The sequence below is a fragment of the Carassius carassius genome, chromosome 13 (assembly GCF_963082965.1).
Source record: "Carassius carassius chromosome 13, fCarCar2.1, whole genome shotgun sequence".
Classification (NCBI taxonomy): domain Eukaryota; kingdom Metazoa; phylum Chordata; class Actinopteri; order Cypriniformes; family Cyprinidae; genus Carassius; species Carassius carassius.
In genome coordinates, this window is record NC_081767.1 from 19,801,592 (window position 1) to 19,822,026 (window position 20,435).

General features: G+C 38.3%; 2 protein-coding genes across 2 annotated transcripts in view; both read right to left on the bottom strand.

Moving 5' to 3' along the window:
* Positions 1-20,435, bottom strand: part of LOC132156051 (caprin-1-like) — a 143,718-nt gene that overhangs the window by 101,401 nt on the left and 21,882 nt on the right. The window lies entirely within an intron of this gene.
* The window catches only part of LOC132156053 (tetraspanin-18-like), a 67,225-nt gene continuing 53,723 nt past the window's right edge, over positions 6,934-20,435 (bottom strand). The window contains exons 3-9 of the mRNA XM_059564874.1: positions 13,423-13,518; positions 10,957-11,151; positions 10,502-10,576; positions 10,307-10,405; positions 9,986-10,162; positions 8,139-8,222; positions 6,934-7,759 (exon numbers count right to left, since the gene is read on the bottom strand). Coding sequence (XP_059420857.1) covers positions 7,712-7,759; positions 8,139-8,222; positions 9,986-10,162; positions 10,307-10,405; positions 10,502-10,576; positions 10,957-11,151; positions 13,423-13,518 — 774 coding nt within the window. The 3' untranslated portion in view covers positions 6,934-7,711. The remainder of the gene's footprint in view (positions 7,760-8,138; positions 8,223-9,985; positions 10,163-10,306; positions 10,406-10,501; positions 10,577-10,956; positions 11,152-13,422; positions 13,519-20,435) is intronic.

Genomic DNA, 20,435 nt, shown 5'->3' on the forward strand with positions numbered 1-20,435 from the left:
ATTACACGTTGACAGAAGTACATTCAAGCTTTCCTTTACATTTATGATTAATTGACCCAGTTGATTCTTCTCAGTCACATTTTATTAGACTATTTTTTTTACATCTGAATGAAAACCGACTGTTGGCATAAAAGGCAATGCAGCAAACGGGTAGTAAACAGTAGATATTAAATACATTACGGTTAAAGCTACACTATGAAACTTTTTGTTTGAAATTAACAAAATGTAAAAAATTTGTACATGAAACCATCATCCAAACCCTGCTTTTGCCTCAGCCTGATATCAACCATGATATTCATAACTTCACAAAATTACCAAAATATTCACATAATTACCAAAACATTGTCCCTCCACAAGTAACTTATAGTTTATGCTTCAACATAGTGAAGCTTTAAAGAATCATTCTGTAAATCAATGGAAAAAAGTGCTTGACAGATTCCTGATTGAGATTAGCTAGAACGCTGTAGAATTTCAAGTTCAAAACTCGATTGGTCTTTCCACTTCTAAATGTTGGAAACAATGTAACAGAGAGAGGTCAGTGTTCTGTATTCAGAGAGGACACAACAATGTGGCTCCATTGTTCCTTTATTAGTTCCTCAGTTTAAATACTACTGAGATATGCAGTTAAATATTATCAGCAGTTCTTTGTGTTTGTACAGCATGCACTTTGCATAATACAATAATTTGCTTCCTGTGTGTGTTTGGATTTAATTAATGATATAGCTTTCCTTGTTTTGCTGTTATTCTTGATAACATAACTAATTTTCTTTTGTAAAATGATCATTAAATTCCAGCCTGAAAATATTGTACACGTTTGTACTGTATGTGTCATGAAATTCAAGTCTGTGTAAAATATAAAGCATTTTATCCATTTGTGTTATGGTGTTGCTGTATAATACGTCGAATCTTGAATTGTATCAAATTAAAATGATATGGGAATACTTACAAACAACTAAACAAATTTAAACATGCGCTACAAAAAGTTTTTACTTTATTCTACTTGAGAAGACATTTTAAACTAACAAAGAATGAAAAAGGTTATTATTTTCAAGTCATATACAACCCGAATTCCGGAAAAGTTGGGACGTTTTTTAAATTTTAATAAAATGAAAACTATAAGACTTTCAAATCACATGAGCCAATATTTTATTCACAATAGAACATAGATAACGTAGCAAATGTTTAAACTGAGAAAGTTTACAATTTTATGCACAAAATGAGCTCATTTCAATTTTGATTTCTGCTACAGGTCTCAAAATAGTTGGGACGGGGCATGTTTACCATGGTGTAGCATCTCCTTTTCTTTTCAAAACAGTTTGAAGACGTCTGGGCATTGAGGCTATGAGTTGCTGGAGTTTTGCTGTTGGAATTTGGTCCCATACTTGCCTTATATAGATTTCCAGCTGCTGAAGAGTTCGTGGTCATCTTTGACGTATTTTTCGTTTAATGATGCGCCAAATGTTCTCTATAGGTGACAGATCTGGACTGCAGGCAGGCCAGGTTAGCACCCGGACTCTTCTACGACGAAGCCATGCTGTTGTTATAGCTGCAGTATGTGGTTTTGCATTGTCCTGCTGAAATAAACAAGGCCTTCCCTGAAATAGACGTTGTTTGGAGGGAAGCATATGTTGCTCTAAAACCTTTATATACCTTTCAGCATTCACAGAGCCTTCCAAAACATGCAAGCTGCCCATACCGTATGCACTTATGCACCCCCATACCATCAGAGATGCTGGCTTTTGAACTGAACGCTGATAACATGCTGGAAGGTCTCCCTCCTCTTTAGCCCGGAGGACATGGCGTCCGTGATTTCCAACAAGAATGTCAAATTTGGACTCGTCTGACCATAAAACACTATTCCACTTTGAAATAGTCCATTTTAAATGAGCCTTGGCCCACAGGACACGACGGCGCTTCTGGACCATGTTCACATATGGCTTCCTTTTTGCATGATAGAGCTTTAGTTGGCATCTGCTGATGGCATGGCGGATTGTGTTTACCGACAGTGGTTTCTGAAAGTATTCCTGGGCCCATTTAGTAATGTCATTGACACAATCATGCCGATGAGTGATGCAGTGTCGTCTGAGAGCCCGAAGACCACGGGCATCCAATAAAGGTCTACGGCCTTGTCCCTTACGCACAGAGATTTCTCCAGTTTCTCTGAATCTTTTGATGATGTTATGCACTGTAGATGATGAGATTTGCAAAGCCTTTGCAATTTGACGTTGAGGAACATTGTTTTTAAAGTTTTCCACAATTTTTTTACGCAGTCTTTCACAGATTGGATAGCCTCTGCCCATCTTTACTTCTGAGAGACTCTGCTTCTCTAAGACAAAGCTTGTATAGCTAATCATGTTACAGACCTGATATCAATTAACTTAATTAATCACTAGATGTTCTCCCAGCTGAATCTTTTCAAAACTGCTTGCTTTTTTAGCCATTTGTTGCCCCCGTGCCAACTTTTTTGAGACCTGTAGCAGGCATTAAATTTTAAATGAGCTAATTAAGTGGATAAAAGTGTAAAATTTCTCAGTTTAAACATTTGCTACGTTATCTATGTTCTATTGTGAATAAAATATTGGCTCATGTGATTTGAAATTCCTTTAGTTTTCATTTTATTAAAATTTAAAAAACGTCCCAACTTTTCCGGAATTCGGGTTGTACATATTTTGTGCTGTGTCTAGTTCATGGCTAATTGTTTTGGGTTTAATTTATAACCTAAAATGCATAAAAATGGCAGTAAATCGCTTGAATGCATGAATTTCTATATACAAACTTCTCTCATGGCGAAAAGAAAATGCATTAGTCAGCTGAACCAGAGAAAGGGTGTGGAAAGAGGAAAAGAGAATGATTTACATGCAAATTGCACCTCAGCTAATGAACAGGCCACAACAACCAAGGATTGGACTTTATTCCAAAGAGTTTAAACTGCTTTGCAATAGGATCCTATGTTTAATCCATTATTCTTCTAACACAAAATATCCATAGAGAAATTCAACACATTGCACACGGAAATTTGCACCTACATGTCATGTACGTCATCTACAGCCAAAAATGTTATAGACTGTAATTCTATTTATTTGTCATGTTTAAAGCATGAAGAGGGAAGGTTATTCATTCCATTTTTAAAAGATGTTAAAAAAAAACAAACATTTAAGATAAAATGCACACACACTACATAAAACGAGCATTTCACATACTGAGTTCCAGAGTTCAACATATTTCACTGGACTGAGAAGCAAACTTTGTCTTCTTCTGGATTGAGCAACAGTTTTGGGCTGCATCCAGAGCTGTAAGGAGACAGCCAGCACAATGCTTGTCACCCAATAAAACCTCTGCTGGGACCTGACTGCCTTCCAGATGAGGATGGAGCTCTCCCAAATGAATCCATCAGGGAGGAAGTCTGGCACTCACACAACCCAATTTTACTTTCTCACTCTGTGAACGGTCCGATCCCTTCACTCTTCTTACATTTCTGGCAGAGTTTCAGTCCCTTGGGCCTAGCTAAACTCTCTCCATCTCACACGCACAGACAGAAAAACAAATGCACATCAGGAGACAAAGATAAAGGAGTTTATAACTAAAAAGTGTTGGGTGATACAATGCAGAGAGTGGGAGAAAAATGCACCAAAAACCCTCAGTAAAAAATGGCAGGTTGGTTCTATAGCTGTAAAATACTGGCACCTTTATTGGCTGCTTATTCCACCAGATCACATGATTTAATTCTGCTTTGAACACAGAGATAAAGATGTTTGTAACGACTTAAGGGTGTGTATAATTTTATATATAAATAAATATATATATATATATATATATATATATATATATATATACACACACACACACACACAAATAGAAACCCACAGAATTTTCATGATTAATTAACTATGACAGATCTTTTGAATTTCTTAGAAGAATTCACATGCTGACAATCTGCAAAATAATGTGTTTATATTACAGGTTTGATTTCTCTTATGAATTGATTTGCTCCTGGAGATTTTGTTTACTATCAATTTAATTTACGTCATGATCTTTCCTTACGCGTGCTGGGAAATTATCTCATCTCTAATTCATCACAAATTCATGTCACAGCCACATGAGGGCGGCAGACATCTTTTCTCTGCCGATTTAATCTCTAAAACAAGTAGTTTACAAAGCAGCAAGCCTGGGCTATATCTACATATACATGCATTTGATCAGAATTGTATTATAATGTTAACCAAGTGTACATCTCAATGCTTACAATAATCACATTCAGTTATATAAATCTGCTTTAAATACTACTCGCTCTAGCTACTAATCTATTCACGTTAACAATGCTTCATCTTGACCCAAGGCTTTATTTCCATTTAGTAAAATAACTTTAAATAAAAAATAAAATAAAAAACAGAAACACTGAGTTGTAAAAAGGATCACCCCCTCCTAAAATGACTTGTAAACTATTTGGTATTTGGTACAACACAGACCCTCCCTGGATCAGGACGTCGCTAGATACCGGATAAAAGAGCAGGAGGAAACTGCTCAGAGAGGCGACCAAGAGACCTACAGCAACTCTGAAGCAGTTGCAATAATTTATGACAAAGAGTGTTCATTGTGCGTGCTGCCTTCTGCCAGAAAGTTGGCAATGCGGTTAATGCCACTGAGGTTTATTTAAAGGCAATGGCACTAACATATGTGGAGGCCATTTGGATCCTTTGTGATCGGGATGTCCTGAGGAGAGAGATATTGGACTGAGGTGATGTTGATCATGGGCTAGTTTCTCTGGGACCAGTACTCTGTGACTGGGAGGCTGAGATAGACAGCTCTAGGGCTGGTGCAGCTGAGACAGCAATTCGTGGAATAAACCAACAGTGACAAAGAACTCCTTAAAGAAGTTGCCCTAAATGTTAATGTCACTGCAATTTTGGCTCTGTGGCTGGTGCAGTTGAGATGGATGCTCAGGCAGCAGCCATAAAATGAGCTCTTGGGCAGCCAACACAGCAACTTAGGGACTGTGACAGAGAACTCTGATGTTGCCCCAGATATTAATACCATTGCCATCTCTTTGGGGACAGTGGCATTAACATCTGGGGAGGCCAGATGGATCCTTTGGGATCTGGATGGCCAGAGAGAGAGCTGAGCATTTGGACTGGGAATGCAGTTGGCCACTGGCTAGTTTCTCTGGGAGCCAGGATCTGTGACAGGAAGGCTGAGCTCTGTGGCTGGGGTAGTCAAGATGGCAAGTCACAGACCAAGCTGTGGCAAAACACTCTAAAGTTGCCCTAGATATTAATGCCACTGCTGTCTCTTTGGGGGCAGTGGCCTTAACACCCGAGGATACCATGATAAAGAAATCTAGATAGCCAGACAGAGAGAGATCTTTTGAAATGGCACCGGTTAGGTGGCAGGTCTAGTCCTGAGGCAGCCAAGACAGCAACAAGGCGACCAAGCCAGCCATGATTAAGAACTCTGACGTCACCCCAGATTTTAAAGCCTCTTTGGGGGCAGTATCATTAACATCTGGGGAGTCCATGATTGGACCATGTGGGATCCAGACAGCTGGAAAGAGAAAGAGCGAGAGGACAGGGTTGCCTTTGGGTGTTGGCTACATCCGTGTCTCCACCTCTGTGGTGGCCATGAGAAGTGCTCTGGGACTGAGGCAGTCTGAGGCTGAGATGGCCAAAGACAAAAACTCTGGAGAGTTTTCTCTAGGGGCATGAAAGGAACAAGTGGGTGTCAGGATCACAGGGTGATGGCCGCTCTAAGACCATGATGTAAACATTTCATTTCGGTTTCACAAATTCCAGGCAGGTTTACAGGCCAAGTGCTTTAATCTGTGGATATACAGTATGATTACACTAAGAAGGACGGTAAAGGATAGAGTAAGATATTACAAGGATGACGATAAGACTGAACAATTTGCTATTGTTAATGTTAGTTTAAAAAAAAAAAGAAAGAAAGGAAAAAATAAACTTTGGGGGCATCTTCCAAATGACTCCCATTATACACTGCTCCAAAACCTCGACTGGAGGTTGGAAGATGTCGACACTCCAATCTGGTGTAGAAGGAGCTGGAGTGTAGGGAATGTCAATGCACCAATCAGATGCAAAGCGGACTGTTGGCATGTCAGTCAGATGCAGATTGGTCGGGAGTCGGGGAGGACGCTGTTGCTTCAATCATGTTCAGAGCAGACTGGAACATGGAGGACATTATCATCATCCTCAGGGTGGCCAATCAGGAGGACATTAGGGTCACTGGTATGACTATCTGCAACCTCTAATGAGAAATGTCCCCTCCAAAAACCTTCTCTTCTTTTTAATGGTATTCTTCTTTCTTCCTCTCTATTTTTTCTATTTACCATCCACAGCCCCCTCTCCATCACTAACTGCATGTGTTTTGTTTTCCATATTACTAGTGGAAGATTGTGGTGGTGTACCTTGAAGGTATTTTTACATGCTGCCACAATCCTTTATTGCTGGTTTACAACTTGAATTGAGTGCAGAATGAGCAAAGTGATGATGCTTTCATGCTTTTATTTATTATGATGTCACATTATAGAACCCTCCACAAAATTCTGTGTCTTCCAGTTCATGTTAATTTGTGTTAATGTTAATTGTGTTCTATGTTAATTTCGAAGTAATACATTTTCAATGTCAGCCACTGTGTAGGTGCAGTAGCCGTCCATTTCTGCTTAGACTGGCAATTAATAAAACAAACAAACAAACATATAAAGTACTTAACTTAGTTGTAAGAAGGAGTCAAAACTATTAACCTCACATTATAAATGAATAAGTAACCAATCAAACATAAGGCAGATGCTTGAAGGACAGAAGAAAAAAAGAAGTCATGCTGTCCTGGATTCTTTTATTTGGCAGTTCATAATGTCAACATGAAAAAAATTTAACTAAACCTTGGTCTCTCAAAGATCTGATTTACGGAGACACTGAGCAAATCCTTAATCAGAGATTCCTTTAATGTTAGTCATATCTTCAATACAAATGCATACACATCAATTTCAGCTAAAATCACAGAATTACTATAGCAATAAACATCACAATACGAAAAAAAAAATGCTGGTCTTCAAGCAAGAAAGAGGTACATTCGCCCAACACACACACACACATACGCACACACACACGCACACACACACACACACACACACACACACACACACACACACACTCATGCACAGATCTCCAACATCCACACAGGAATAGATAAAAATGGAAATTCACATGACTATACAACACTAATATAATGGGCTTGTGAAAGTTTGCATTCAAGGACTTGTGATGTGTTATTGTTGGTGACAGGAGAGTGGTTTGATTTTTTTTTTTTTTTTTTTTTTTTTACTAAAAGCACAAATGCCTATACAAACAAGCCAGCATTACTCAGTATAAATATTCTTCATCCAAAAATCAGTGCAGCACCTTCTTCATCAGTTTTTCAGGCTTTATCTGGTTTATTTAACACCTGGTCAAAATTACGCATCGGGCTTTCTGACAAGAAGCCCAATAAATCTTCGCAGTATTCAAAGAATGTTCTATTTTTGTCGATGTTTTATTTTGTTACCTTGTACCTCAAAGGTCCAGCTGTGAAGTACAGGTCAATGATTCTTTTTTGTTCTTTAATCATTTTAGAGATAAAAAATGGAGTAAAACATTATTTGACAAGTGGTTCAGTTTTCTTTTGTGGTGTTTCCTTTTTGAAAAAGTATTTCGGTGAACTTGATCTATTGGATTCCCCTGAACAAACACATGGCGAACACCATTGCGAAAAGCTGTCGAGGAAAGAAACACAAACATCTTATGTAGATTCATATGAATGTAAACAAACTTATTTTAGTTATTTAAAAAAAAAACACAGAGAAGGATTCAATCTTTAGAGCCCCTCACATGTAAATAAAAATAAAAAAATATCCACTAAAATGGTTTCCTTTGATTAATTTGATTTCTACTTGAGTGAGGTAAAAAATCCACCTCCAGCACATTACCACACGAGGGCAGCAGTGATTCAATTTACAGGACTGCCTCCTTTGTTCCGTTCAACTCAAACAAATGTATCTGTGGTTATTCTCTCAAGATCTGTCCCATCTTTAGCAGTTTTAAATAAATTCTTTGAGATAATATCAACGGAAAAGACATTATGTAATACCTTACCTCGATCGTGAGTACAACAATAGCAAGGGCACCAGCAACATAGATGTACATCTCAAAGTAGTCCACAACCGCTGAATAGCAACCCTATCGATCCAAACAGAAAAGAAAAAGAAAGAAAAAAAATTAAATAATTATTAAAATGAAATTAAAAAATTAATTAATTCTGGAAAAAGTGACCTAGTGGTGCCTATGACTTGCGTAGCCTACTATATATTTTCCGCTGTGACCAGTTCATTGAGTTTGAATATGTGAATAAATCAGTTTTCTCTTATTTATTAATTTTTATTTTTCAGTTAGAGCTTTTGTAGTTCTTTTCAAGTTTTCACACTTTTCACAAGCAACAACTCTCGCTTAAAACAAAGCCAACCAATATTTAAATCTCTTAATAGAACAATAGAGCTGAACAATCGGTGTGTTGTTAAACAACAGTACAATCCATTGAACGGGCTCTACTTTTATCACAGTCTTATTTTCAATCCTGTCAAAATTCAATTTGGTGCTACCTTGACTAGGGTGGCCATATGCGCCCTTCATACAGCACACATCCCGGCCAGGATTTATCCAGGTTGTGTGACATTCATGAGAGTTATAGAGAGCAGATCACACATCTCCTAATGCTTTCGATTCGCTCTCTCACCTACTTTGGTGTCTTTTTTTGATCAGTGTGCAGCAATGCTTCAAGTCAAACAACCGAACAAATACGTGCTTTGCATCGCTTTGATCGTTCCCTGTAGTTCTCACCTTCTCACGCGCAGCCCCACAATTGGTCAATTATAAACAATACCTGCATGTTATTGGTCAAACTGCTTTATATATTTTAGGCAATATTATAATCCTTGCTGGGATGTGTCCCGTATCAACGGCGCATATGGCCACCCTAGGTGAATGTGATTTCACCAAGTAGCCTACAACATGTTCCTGGATCAACATCCTTGTTGATCCTGGAACAACATTCCAATCAACCAATCAGAATTGAGGGATAAGTTTTCAAGAAATGTCAGTTATAAGCTTACAGTCAGGGTTAGATGCTTCTACACCTTTCTTATTAACCTATCATTTTCCCTCTGATTTTAGGGTTAGGTTTAGGGGTAGGGATTGGGTTAGGTCTTTTTTTTTGGACTATAATGTTGATCCAGAATCATGTCTTACTTGGCAAAATCAGTGACCGACCACCCTTACCTTGACTATAGTTAGATCCAAATCCAGAGGATCACTAAGGCATTAGACACTCAAGCATGACTTTTGATACAGCTGCTTTGAATCGATGTGTTTTGTGAAAGGTGTTACACAAATAAATGTGACTTTGCGACTTGAATGATTTGAACTGGACTGGTCAGTTTGATTAAGAATAAAACTTACTCAATGATCTGGTCTCAAATTAACAGCTCACTGAATTAGAAGGTTATCATTAAAGAGTGATTCAACAATGAGCCTGTTCTTCACACAAAGCTATAAAATGACTCCAGATGACTTTGAATACAAGTCATATGGACTTTATTATGAAGTTAAACAGCAGTAAAGTGTGTGAAAATTTCTCAAAACGACAAATTTTGTATTTCACACAATATTGTTCTTTTGAAAGTGCACTTGTAACTTTTTAATACAAGTATGCATGACTAGAGGACATCTGTCTAAAAACCCATGCGGACTCTCACTTTAGTTTTACTGCCCCTCTCACATTCCCCAGACACTGAGAACATGGAAAAGCACTAGTCAGCACTGGGACAGCTGAAGCAGAGTGGTAACACTATTCCTCTTTTCCTGTTTTTCGGCTCTAGTTAAATTTGAGCTATGAGATTTTGAGCAGGCAGAGGGGATGTGACGTATACAACAGTATGAGAGCCCACCTTGTTGTTCCGGTACAGCATGCTGCCTGACAGGCATTCCTCCCTGTTACTGAAGCCTACTTCTCCGAGATGATTATTCCTACGGCAGCAGGCCTCGGGCACCACTTCACCAGGGTTTATAAACCTGAAGATGCTGTCCTCAAAGTCTTCTGGACTGTTCACTCCACAGCAGTCAAACTAGAGGAACACAGAGACAGGAGAATGTGAGTTAAAATTAGCTCATTTTTGGCTTGGTGTACATAAAGGGGAACTGATGGGTCAAATAAGTTTGGTAAACACTGACTCACAGTAGTTGATGTTTAAGGAACAAATAAGACCTACTGTATTCATAATGGCGTTCCACGTTGATGTGAAGACATCAGTGTTGTTGTAGCCTTGGTAGTGCTTCTTCAGTTCCTTAGTGAAGTATTCTCTGGTCAGCTGTACACACAACAAGCACAGTTTTTTAAAAAAAAAGATATTAGCTGCACACTGAACACATAAATCTGTCAGAACATGTTGGACATGGTCACTCACATGTTCCCGGAAGATGAAGGCAAGAATGGCTGCCGCCAGCTCTGCCAGGAATATAATGAGGATCAGCATGAAGAACTGAAGAGAGATGAGGATTCTGTCAGTGTTTGGCTCGAACAACCATATTTACTAATTTACTGAATGCTGTCTGTATGAATAACTGAAGCTGAATGTAGTTAGCACCATGAAAGGTTTAAAAAAAAAAATTCACAACAATGCCATAACCGAATCATTGTGGGTTCACTAAAAAAAACTTTCAGTGAAGAGTTCTTAAAAGAACCGTTCTTTTCTTACCATGAGAAACATTTACATTATAAAGAACCTTACAGTATGTCCACTGGAAAAGTTTCCAAGGTTCTTTATGGAACCTTGGAAGTCAGATATATGTAACCTATGTGACAGCAGCTTTAGTAAGTGTTATTGAAAAATAAAATCCTCTCCAATATACTGTGACTCACAAAAAGCAGCAAACACTTGTTTTCTCGTATGGCTCCGCAGCAGCCCAGGAAGCCCAGCAGGAAAAGCATGCCCCCCATGGCCAGGATGATGTAGACACCCGTGAAGAGAAGGGGGTTGGCGGCCACTATCTCCCTAAAACCTGTGGGGTCCACCACCACCCATACCCCAACACCAAGGAGGAAGGAGCCACCCAGCTGTGGAGATTAGGAGATCAAGAAAAAAAGCCATTTAAGATTACTACATTACAGTTTGTGTCATTTTTCACTTTTCAGCATACATTTAAAAAGAAATCAATTTCTTCTGATTAGCCTGACAAGCAAAATTACATTTTAATACATTTATTTAAACATATACAGTAAAATTAGGGAAGTTTATAAGAGTAGATAAAGGAGCTAAAGTGATAGGGCAACATTATCACCATATGCAAACAGGTTGATGCATTAAATATTTAGGGAGTGACATCTAAAGGCATAGTTCACCCAAAAATGAAAATCACATTTACTTACCCTCGTGTCATTCTAAACCGGTATTATTTTTCTTCTGTGGAACATATTATGAAAAATGTCTCAAAATGCTCTTTTTAACCATAACTGTTTGGTTACCAGCGTTGTTTAAAATATTTTCTTGTGTGTTCCAAACACTACTGGATTTGGAACAACATGAAGGTGAGGTAATGATGAATTTTGGGTGAACTATCCCTTTAGATAAACACTTAATAACTCGTTCAGTAAATGATTCTAAAATGTTGGTCCAGGCATATGTATCTCAGATGAATCTAAATTGTAACTGGAACAGTTACATAACATCCAGAATAATCACCTACCAATTATAGAAACAGTGTATTATGTTGCATGGTTTCATGGGGTTTAAAAGTTTTTTTTTTTATATACATAAAATATACATCAGTATTTTCCCCGTAAATGTCCAAACACACGTCATTACCATGGAACGTATGTAGAAAAGCAAGGTATTTTTTGGTATTTGTTTCTTAGCTAATTTTTAAAGCAGCTCAAAAATTCTACTAATGGCACAAAATAAAATACACTCTTACATTCAAGATGCATTTTGTGAAAGCAATATCCATCTTCTAATGAAACAACATCTTTTCTAAACTGAAAATCAAAAAGATAATGAAGGCTGACTATTTTGCAGCTGCAGGATTAATGATTGTGATAAATATGAAAAATGAGTTGTACGCACATTACTTGGTAAACTGAACACAAAAGTTAAAGTGCCACTGATATGACAGAGAATACTAATGGGTTGTACTGCTGAAAATAAATCATTTTTGGTAAACCGCTACTGAAAGTGAACGCTTCCAGAGAAGAGGGGGAAGGTGAATGAATAGAGGAGCATAAGGAGTTTTAACAGGCGAGTTAAAGACAGTCGAGTGGGGGCTGGGAAATGCTGCAGATTCTTTGCCAGTTCCCACAATCCTCTACCTGTCAAAGTGATTCCCTTCCTCCATACAATCGTTCATAGACGCACGCACACACACACATATAGATGAAGGTTTAAGCAGACACGAGACTGGTGATTAAGCAGCTCAAGATGCATGTGTGTGTGTTTGTGTGGTGGGTTCAGAGATAAGAGCCTCACACAAAAAACATGTTCCTCAGTCTCTCTCTCTCCTGTGAGCCAAACCTGGGATTCTTTTCATGGACGGCATTAGCAATCTGTCTGTCAAGCAGAGTCCCATAAACAGCTTGACTGTATCACTAAACTGGTGTTTTAATAGTTTTTAGGGTTGAATAAATATGAGCTATTTTATTGTCAGCATTGCACTTACGTGTGTACATCACATTACATTCTTACACATTCATTGTTGGGAGATAATTAATTCAGTCAAACGAAATGAGTCCAAATCTTTCTGTCAGTGCCAATCCCACAGTGGCCATTTGTTGTCAACCTAGATAGATGATCAAAGAAGCACTTTCTGTCTCTTCCCTCTTTCTTTGCCTGTATCTTCCCCTCTTTTGCTTTGAAATGTTTCAACAAGAAGCTGTTCTGCTACAAATTTGTGGATCATAACAGTCTACAGGCTGGATTTTGGGGGAAATATAAAGTCAACGCATACCTTAGTGAGAAAAAGTACACTTTAATATACTTTTAAAACAAGCACTTATTATGTAAACAATGTAGTTGAAAAAAATATAATGTGAAGAGGTGATGAAGACGGAGGTACACAAACAGTTAGTCTCAATAGACTAACTTTTCAGGGTTAAGTCAATTCACTTGGAGGCCATCTTGGTTGTATTCACAAGCAGTTACTGGTCCAGCTAATGCACATTCTTAAGGTGACTGGATCCTCTAAATAAAAGGCAAAACTTCTATACCTTTATTCACCATATTAAGCATTGAAGTTTCTCACATTCAGTTCTGTATGAGTAATCTATTTATTTCCCTTTATACTCTGGTAGATCGGATGTGAAGTGCATGTCAAGGTCTGACAGATAAATACTCACAAAGATAAGGAAGTTGAAGACAAACATTAGGTACTTGATGCAGCTGAGGCAATCTCCTTCCATGCTTGTCCCCCTCGCTGAAGCCTCCCCGAGCCCCTTGGAAGAAAAACAAACATAGTGTCATCTCTGAACTTAATCAGAAACACTCACAATCGAGCCTTTCATCTACATATTGACACTCGGCACAAAAACATTTGTACTAAAGCACTCTCTAAAAACTTTAGAGGTTCATGCAGTTTTTACTACATTGAACAAAGAAACAGTAGCATCAAAAAAGGCTTTTCAAGCTAAATCCTATATTCAAAGTGCATTCAAACAAGGTGAATTCAGAGTTCCCATGTGCATAATAAAATGGCCATGCTATTTTTTTTAAAGGCACAGCCTCCCTTTTAGTGTAATTAATGATGAGAGGCTCTTGTGTTTCAGCAGACCATCCCTCTACCTGAAAAAGCACTCTCTGGGATGAAGGCCTATTACAGCACCACTTTCCTTAAATGAAATGGGGCCTTTTTCATTAGTTCTAGGCGAGTGCTAATAGCCAGCACTAGCAGAGCTACCCTACCATTACTCAGATAGCACAGGGAAGGTGTATTACATGAGGGTGTCACCCTTAAATACATGTTTGAGTGCAACCTTATCTCGCTGTGCAGTGCTAATACCACAAGTCTTGTTGCAAACAACAATACATGATGGATCACAAGCATTATTCATAGATATAATAATCATAGCAATGAGAACTCTGTAGAGGAAAGAGGCTGGGGAAAATCACTTGTGTGTTAACTTGGAGCCAGAAATAGAATGTGGCTTGATGACAAGTACACTAACAATGACCTTTCTTTTTGTTTTGTGTTTCCCCCCTTCCTTCTTGTTTTCTTTGTATTTTCCTATCTTGTCAGAAGCAATCCTATTATGCTCCGGCAGAACTTTCTCAAAAGAGGTTTTAGGCTCGCCCAGTGTTGCTGTTTTTTTTTTTGGCTCACCCTGTTTCACCCAAAGTGGTTTCCTAGAGCTCTATGGATCTGTATTGAGGAGATGAGTCTGTATCAGCCAGAAAATGTTTATCTATATTAACAATTTAAAAATACACATTTTTAGAGTTGTCAAAGTTAAAGGGGTGGTTCGGGATTTTTGACATCGGACCTCATTTTTAAGTCAGCCTGGTTGTTATTCATTAGTGGAGACATTTTTTTTTTTTAATTATCCAGTCTTTATATTTGGATAGATAGCCGATGCTAGGCTAGCGCGAGTCAATGGGTATATGTTAGCCAGCCATTAAAAACCGTTTTACCTGCTCTACAGTGCACCAAACGCAAATCAATTATAACACTAGACTATCGATGCAAATGTCCGTTGATAGAATAATGTTAGAAATCAAACTTACCTTTCATCACATTGCATTAGTTATAATTTGTTCCCTGTAATCATAAGCCTTGTCGACAGCAGCAGTGTTGTGATATTGATTACCTAGGCAACCGAGTGAGCCGGTCCAAACATGACGCAAGTGTATTTACCTGCCGCTGGTACACAGTGTTCGAATTGAGTCAAAGCTCTTGGGGGGTCCCCCAACCCCCCCCCCCCCCCCCCCCCAAAAAAACAACTAATAATATACATATTTGTATTTATTTATTTCATATAATAATATAATTTACTTTACTTTACTTGTGAATTTAATTTACTTTGTGTGTTTCATAACATGTTTTTGCAGCTGAGCATTTACTATGTAAAATTAAATAAAAATCTATGAAATAACAAGATGGCTCTTCTCTTCTTTCCCTTGTCCATATCTGAGAAAATAATGTAAGATGTAAGTTGTAATATTATATTTGTTGTCGTTACTGTGAATATATTTAAGAAAGCACTCCATGTTATTCATGCTACTTATTAAGGTTATTAATTGTGATATACTTTGAACAGTGCACATGTAGGCATTTTATTTCATTAAAAAAACTAATTTATCTTGAATGTAGTTACATAACCCTTTCATATTTTCAAGCAGAAGTTGTCATAGTTGGGTAAACTTCTATAGTGGTGAATGAGAGTATATGTTTAAATATATGTTTTGTCACAATAGTGTTTCTACAAGAGGGAAAAATAGAAATAATTTGATACGATTACGATGCTGATGACCATTAATCAATTTTGATCTCTTGATTCACTATCAATTCACATGAATAGGCCTACTGTACTTACTTTTCTTGGGTTAAACTCAGTATTTTCTTGCATTAATTAATATTCACTTGTGTGTGCTTATACGAGTATCTTTTTAAAATGTATAATCTAGTGTTTGATCATGTCTAAATATTTATTTAAATGCAAAACCTAAAAATAAGTAAGCAGTTATGACCTGCAATACTCTTTTGAGCAACTAGAGTATGTATATTTATTAGAGTGGGTAAACAATGGCATTGCAAATGGAAATTATTATTTTTCTGGCCACAAAATGACTTTAATTTGCCTCTTTGCATTGAATTTAAAATCCTTTTCTCCACTTAACCTTAAATACTACACTAATTGTATTAGGCTATACATAATAATGGAAAATAGGATACAATTCATAACAAAAACGGTTGATCTGCATGTTTGTCTTCGGCGTAATAATCAATGCATGTGTGTCTCACGCACAATTCGTGAGAGTTAGCAACCCTGCTTTATCATCGTTGACACAAAAAAAGCCTTCACCTGATGAACATTTTCATCAGTAATAATGTCCTTAATTAAATTAACACTGTTTTTGAGCAGTTAAGGTTACTAGATTTAAAATGATTTGTTTAATTCAGAATGGGTGCAATGCTAGCTCCAAACAAGATTCTATTTTTCTCAGAATTACGTTAGATGGCTAATTACAACTAACAAGCCGATAGTGAGCTAGCATCATAAGATAAAAAAAAACAACTATTGACAGACCAAGATTATAAGTGACTCTCTGATTCTAAGATAAACACTTATTCAGTAGCAATAAATTAGGTGTACCAAACAATCATAAAACAAAGAAATATTATCTTACCGTTATCGTGAGGTAAAATAATGACGAAGGATCACTCTGTCAGCCAATCACACAGCGACGTCGCGCCCGCAGTCTGTAAATTCCTTCAGAAAACAGCGTGTGGCGCACTTGAGCGTATTTTCAGATGCACATCTAATTTGAAGTAGCTTTTTATGGGAGCGGCACTTTTTACAGTCTATGGAGCGGCAGCGCAATACTTTGGTAAAAAATAGATAGATAGGGCTATGTCAAATATTGTTTCTATTTTAGTTTTAATGAAAAACCAGGGGACCCCCCAAGGTCATTTTTTTGGGCCTTATGGGGGGTCCCTTGATGCTTATGGGGGGTCCCGGACCCCCCCAGCCCCCCCTCAATTCGAACACTGCTGGTACACTGATTATTACTAACCGGAGCAAAGTAAAATTCCGCAGCGGCTGAGAAACTAGTTCCTTTAGGATCATTGAGATGAAAGGTAAGTTTGATTTCTAACATTATTCTCTCAACGGACATTTGCATCGATAGTCTAGTGTTATAATTGATTTGCGTTTGGTGCACTGTGGAGTGGGTAAAACGGGTTTTAATGGCTGGCTAACATATACCCATTGACTCGCGCTAGCCTAGCATCGGCCAACTATCCAAATATAAGGACTTGATAATTTTTTTTTTAAATGTCTCCACTGATGAATAACAACCAGGCTGACCTAAAAATGAGGTCCGATGTCAAAAATCCCGAACCACCCCTTTAACATTTACTTCAAACATTAAAATTATAAACAATATTTTTTAACTCATTTGTTAACACAAGTTAATACATAACACATTTTTCAATAATACACTTTCACATTTTATTTTCTGTTTTAAACTTGTATATGTATTACATTAGTCCAATGATGACCAAAGAAAAGAAAAAAAAGATACAGAACACTGTCTTACATAAAAAGTAAGTATTCTCCACATAATATTGTAATCATTTGATTCAGCATTAAAACAGTGACAATTTTTAACCCAATTATTTAGTTTAGGAAATAAAACAATATGTATTTATTATAATATGACACTTAAGTACAGGTATTTAAACATTTTAAATATATATATATATATATATAGCTGTCACTGTATTTCGGGATGTGGGTACCACACATGGGATCATCATATTTTGGGGTCATTATCAAATATTTTGAAAAGCCCTGATCTGGCAAACCTTGTTGCTCTTATACAGAATAATGGTTTTGGGAAATGTTGATGATCTTACAGTCCTTCACTGCCCATAGAAATAGACAGAGATGCTGCCTGTGTTTAATGGATCCTTTCAATTAAATTGAGGGCCTTAGTATCAAAAGTGTCGGCAAAGTGCTTATAGCACCCTCAGGGCAATTGGTGTTTTAATTACCCTCATTCTTAATAAAGGCCAAACCAGTGGGGTTTAATTAGGGTTGAATAGATTAAAGCTTTCATTAGCAGCATCTGATGATCTCTCTTTTATAATTTGATATGTTCTTTGCAGCTGGACGTGAGAGCGTGGGCTGAGAACGGTGTAAAAGGTTTAAAAAAGTGGGCCTGCAAAATTTGGATCCACATCTGAGAAGGCGTTTCACTAGTTTTGTGTAAAAACTTCAGCATGATGCTTAGCTTGCTAAATGCAAGAGACCAACACTCACTCCCAGTTGGAGCACACTGGTGTAAAGCTTCTTGGAACCCAGTATAAATCAAACTGCCTTGCGGATCGGAACTGGCTCTGGAGAAAGTGCAGAATAAACAGGGTATTTTTCCCAAGACTCCCACAGCACTGCAGTCATCATCAATCAAACACACGTAAGCTACATACAGTATAACCGGAAGGTCTGCAGTGAAACTACACGCTCGTTGCAGCACATTTATGCAGTCCCAAAGAGCTTCAGTGGTGAAACACACAAATCTAATTACATGATCAAGACTGATTTGTGTTCAGTTCATTATTCCAAAGCCTGGGGTCTCTGATTATGAGACCAAAAGCACTGTGTGGTTGTTTAAGTTCCAAGAATCGTTTTTGTAGTCTCATACACTACAAAAGTAGAGACACATTCATCAAAAGTGCAGAAATATTATCGGAAGCAAAGCAAAAGTGATGCCAGATCAGCAGCATGTGTGAACACAGTCATCAGCACCCACAGAAAGAAACAAACACACCCTACCCACACTTTCAAATAAAACTAAACCCATACAACACTCTTCATGTGATACATTCACTGCTGTACAATAGCTAACATCACAAAATCTTCTAATCTACAGGAAAAGTTATATTTTGTTCTGTGAAAAACCACAGATGTACCATCTCAAATTAACAGAAAAAATGTAGATAAGAACCTTACATTTGGATGGGAATAATTTTCAGAAGAGGGTTTTAGATTCAAAACATTAATAATGGTCCCTTCACTGCAGGGTTTCTGTCCAGGAAATGTAGTAGTTATTATAATAATTCCCAAGTAGAGGTCAATTGTAAGACACTCATTAATGCAATTGTTTTTCACCCATGTTAACTTCGTATTTATGCAATACAGAGATTGAATGCTTATGCAAATCAGTTTTTATGTGCCAACAATATTTTTGTGTTCATTCTCTGTAAACTTTGCACTTTTGCAATACAGAGATTGAATACTTATGCAAATCTGATCTTCACTTTCATCTAAGAATATTTTCTTAAATAAAACAATGGCATTTTACATTTATTTTGTATATTTATGCACTTTTCCTGTATTGAATGTTGTAAGAAGTGTGCTATTATATTCCCAAGCAGTTAAACATTTTTTAGCCTGTTTTAGTGTACTGTTTTTGTGTTGAAACAGGTTATGAGAAGGAGGCGTAGATCGACTCTAATAAAATACAAAATACAGATGTTACTCATTAATACTCTTTAAATTTTCCCAAAAAAAATATTAGCATAAAATATAATACAAGGCAAGGCAAGAAGCGACGGACATGAATAAACTTTCAACATTAAACAAGGACTCCGTAACACAGACTCAGACAGACCGGGTATAAATACACAGAAGGATAATGAGGGAACAGGAGACAGGTGAGGAACAATCAATTACTCAACAAGGAGGAAGGTGACCAAATAAGGGAACAGGAAGTGATAAGGTGACAGACACCGTGAGAAAGGAGGACATCTAGTGGAACCCCAGAGAACACAACCCAGACACTGTGACAATACCCCCCCTCTACGGAGCGGCTCCCAGACGCTCCACGACAAGACACGACACAGACCAGGAGGGAGGCGGACAGGTGGAGGCTCAGGGGGAGGGACGGAGGGCCAGACTCACTGAAGGGAACAGACAGAAACATAACAGAAACCAAGAAAAACAAAACAGAAGTCCATGAAGGACATCATGTGGCACCCCCAGGGCGGAGCAGAAGACCACCACAGCCGTGTGGTCAGGGCGGAAGCCCCCCAGGGCGGAGCAGAAGACCACCACAACTGTGTGGTCAGGGCGGAAGCCCCCCAGGGCGGCGCAGAAGACCACCACAACCGTGTGGTCAGGACGGAAGCCCCCCAGGGCGGAGCAGAAGACCACCACAACCGTGAGGTCAGGAATAAAGCCCCCCAGGGCGGAGCAGAAGGCCACCACCCCCGTGTGGTCAGGGCGGAAGCCCCCCAGGGCGGAGCGGAAGACCCCCACAACCGTGTGGTCAGGGTGGAAGGCCCCCAGGGCGGAGCAGAAGACCACCACAGCTATGCGGTCAGGACCAGAGCCCCCCAAGGCGGAGCAGACCTCCGTGCAGCTGGACCAACGGGACGACGAAACTCTGGTAATCCCCTGGTGTCCTTACTGGACTCCAGAAGATTGGTGCTGGCCTGACACTGCTCATGAAGATCATTGGTGACTTGCATTTGCTCATGAAGATCAATGGTGACTTGCCTTTGTTCATGAAGATCAGAGGTGACTTGCCTTTGTTCATGAAGATCAGAGGTGACTTGCCTTTGTTCATGAAGATCAGAGGTGACTTGCCTTTGTTCATGAAGATCAGAGGTGACTTGCCTTTGTTCATGAAG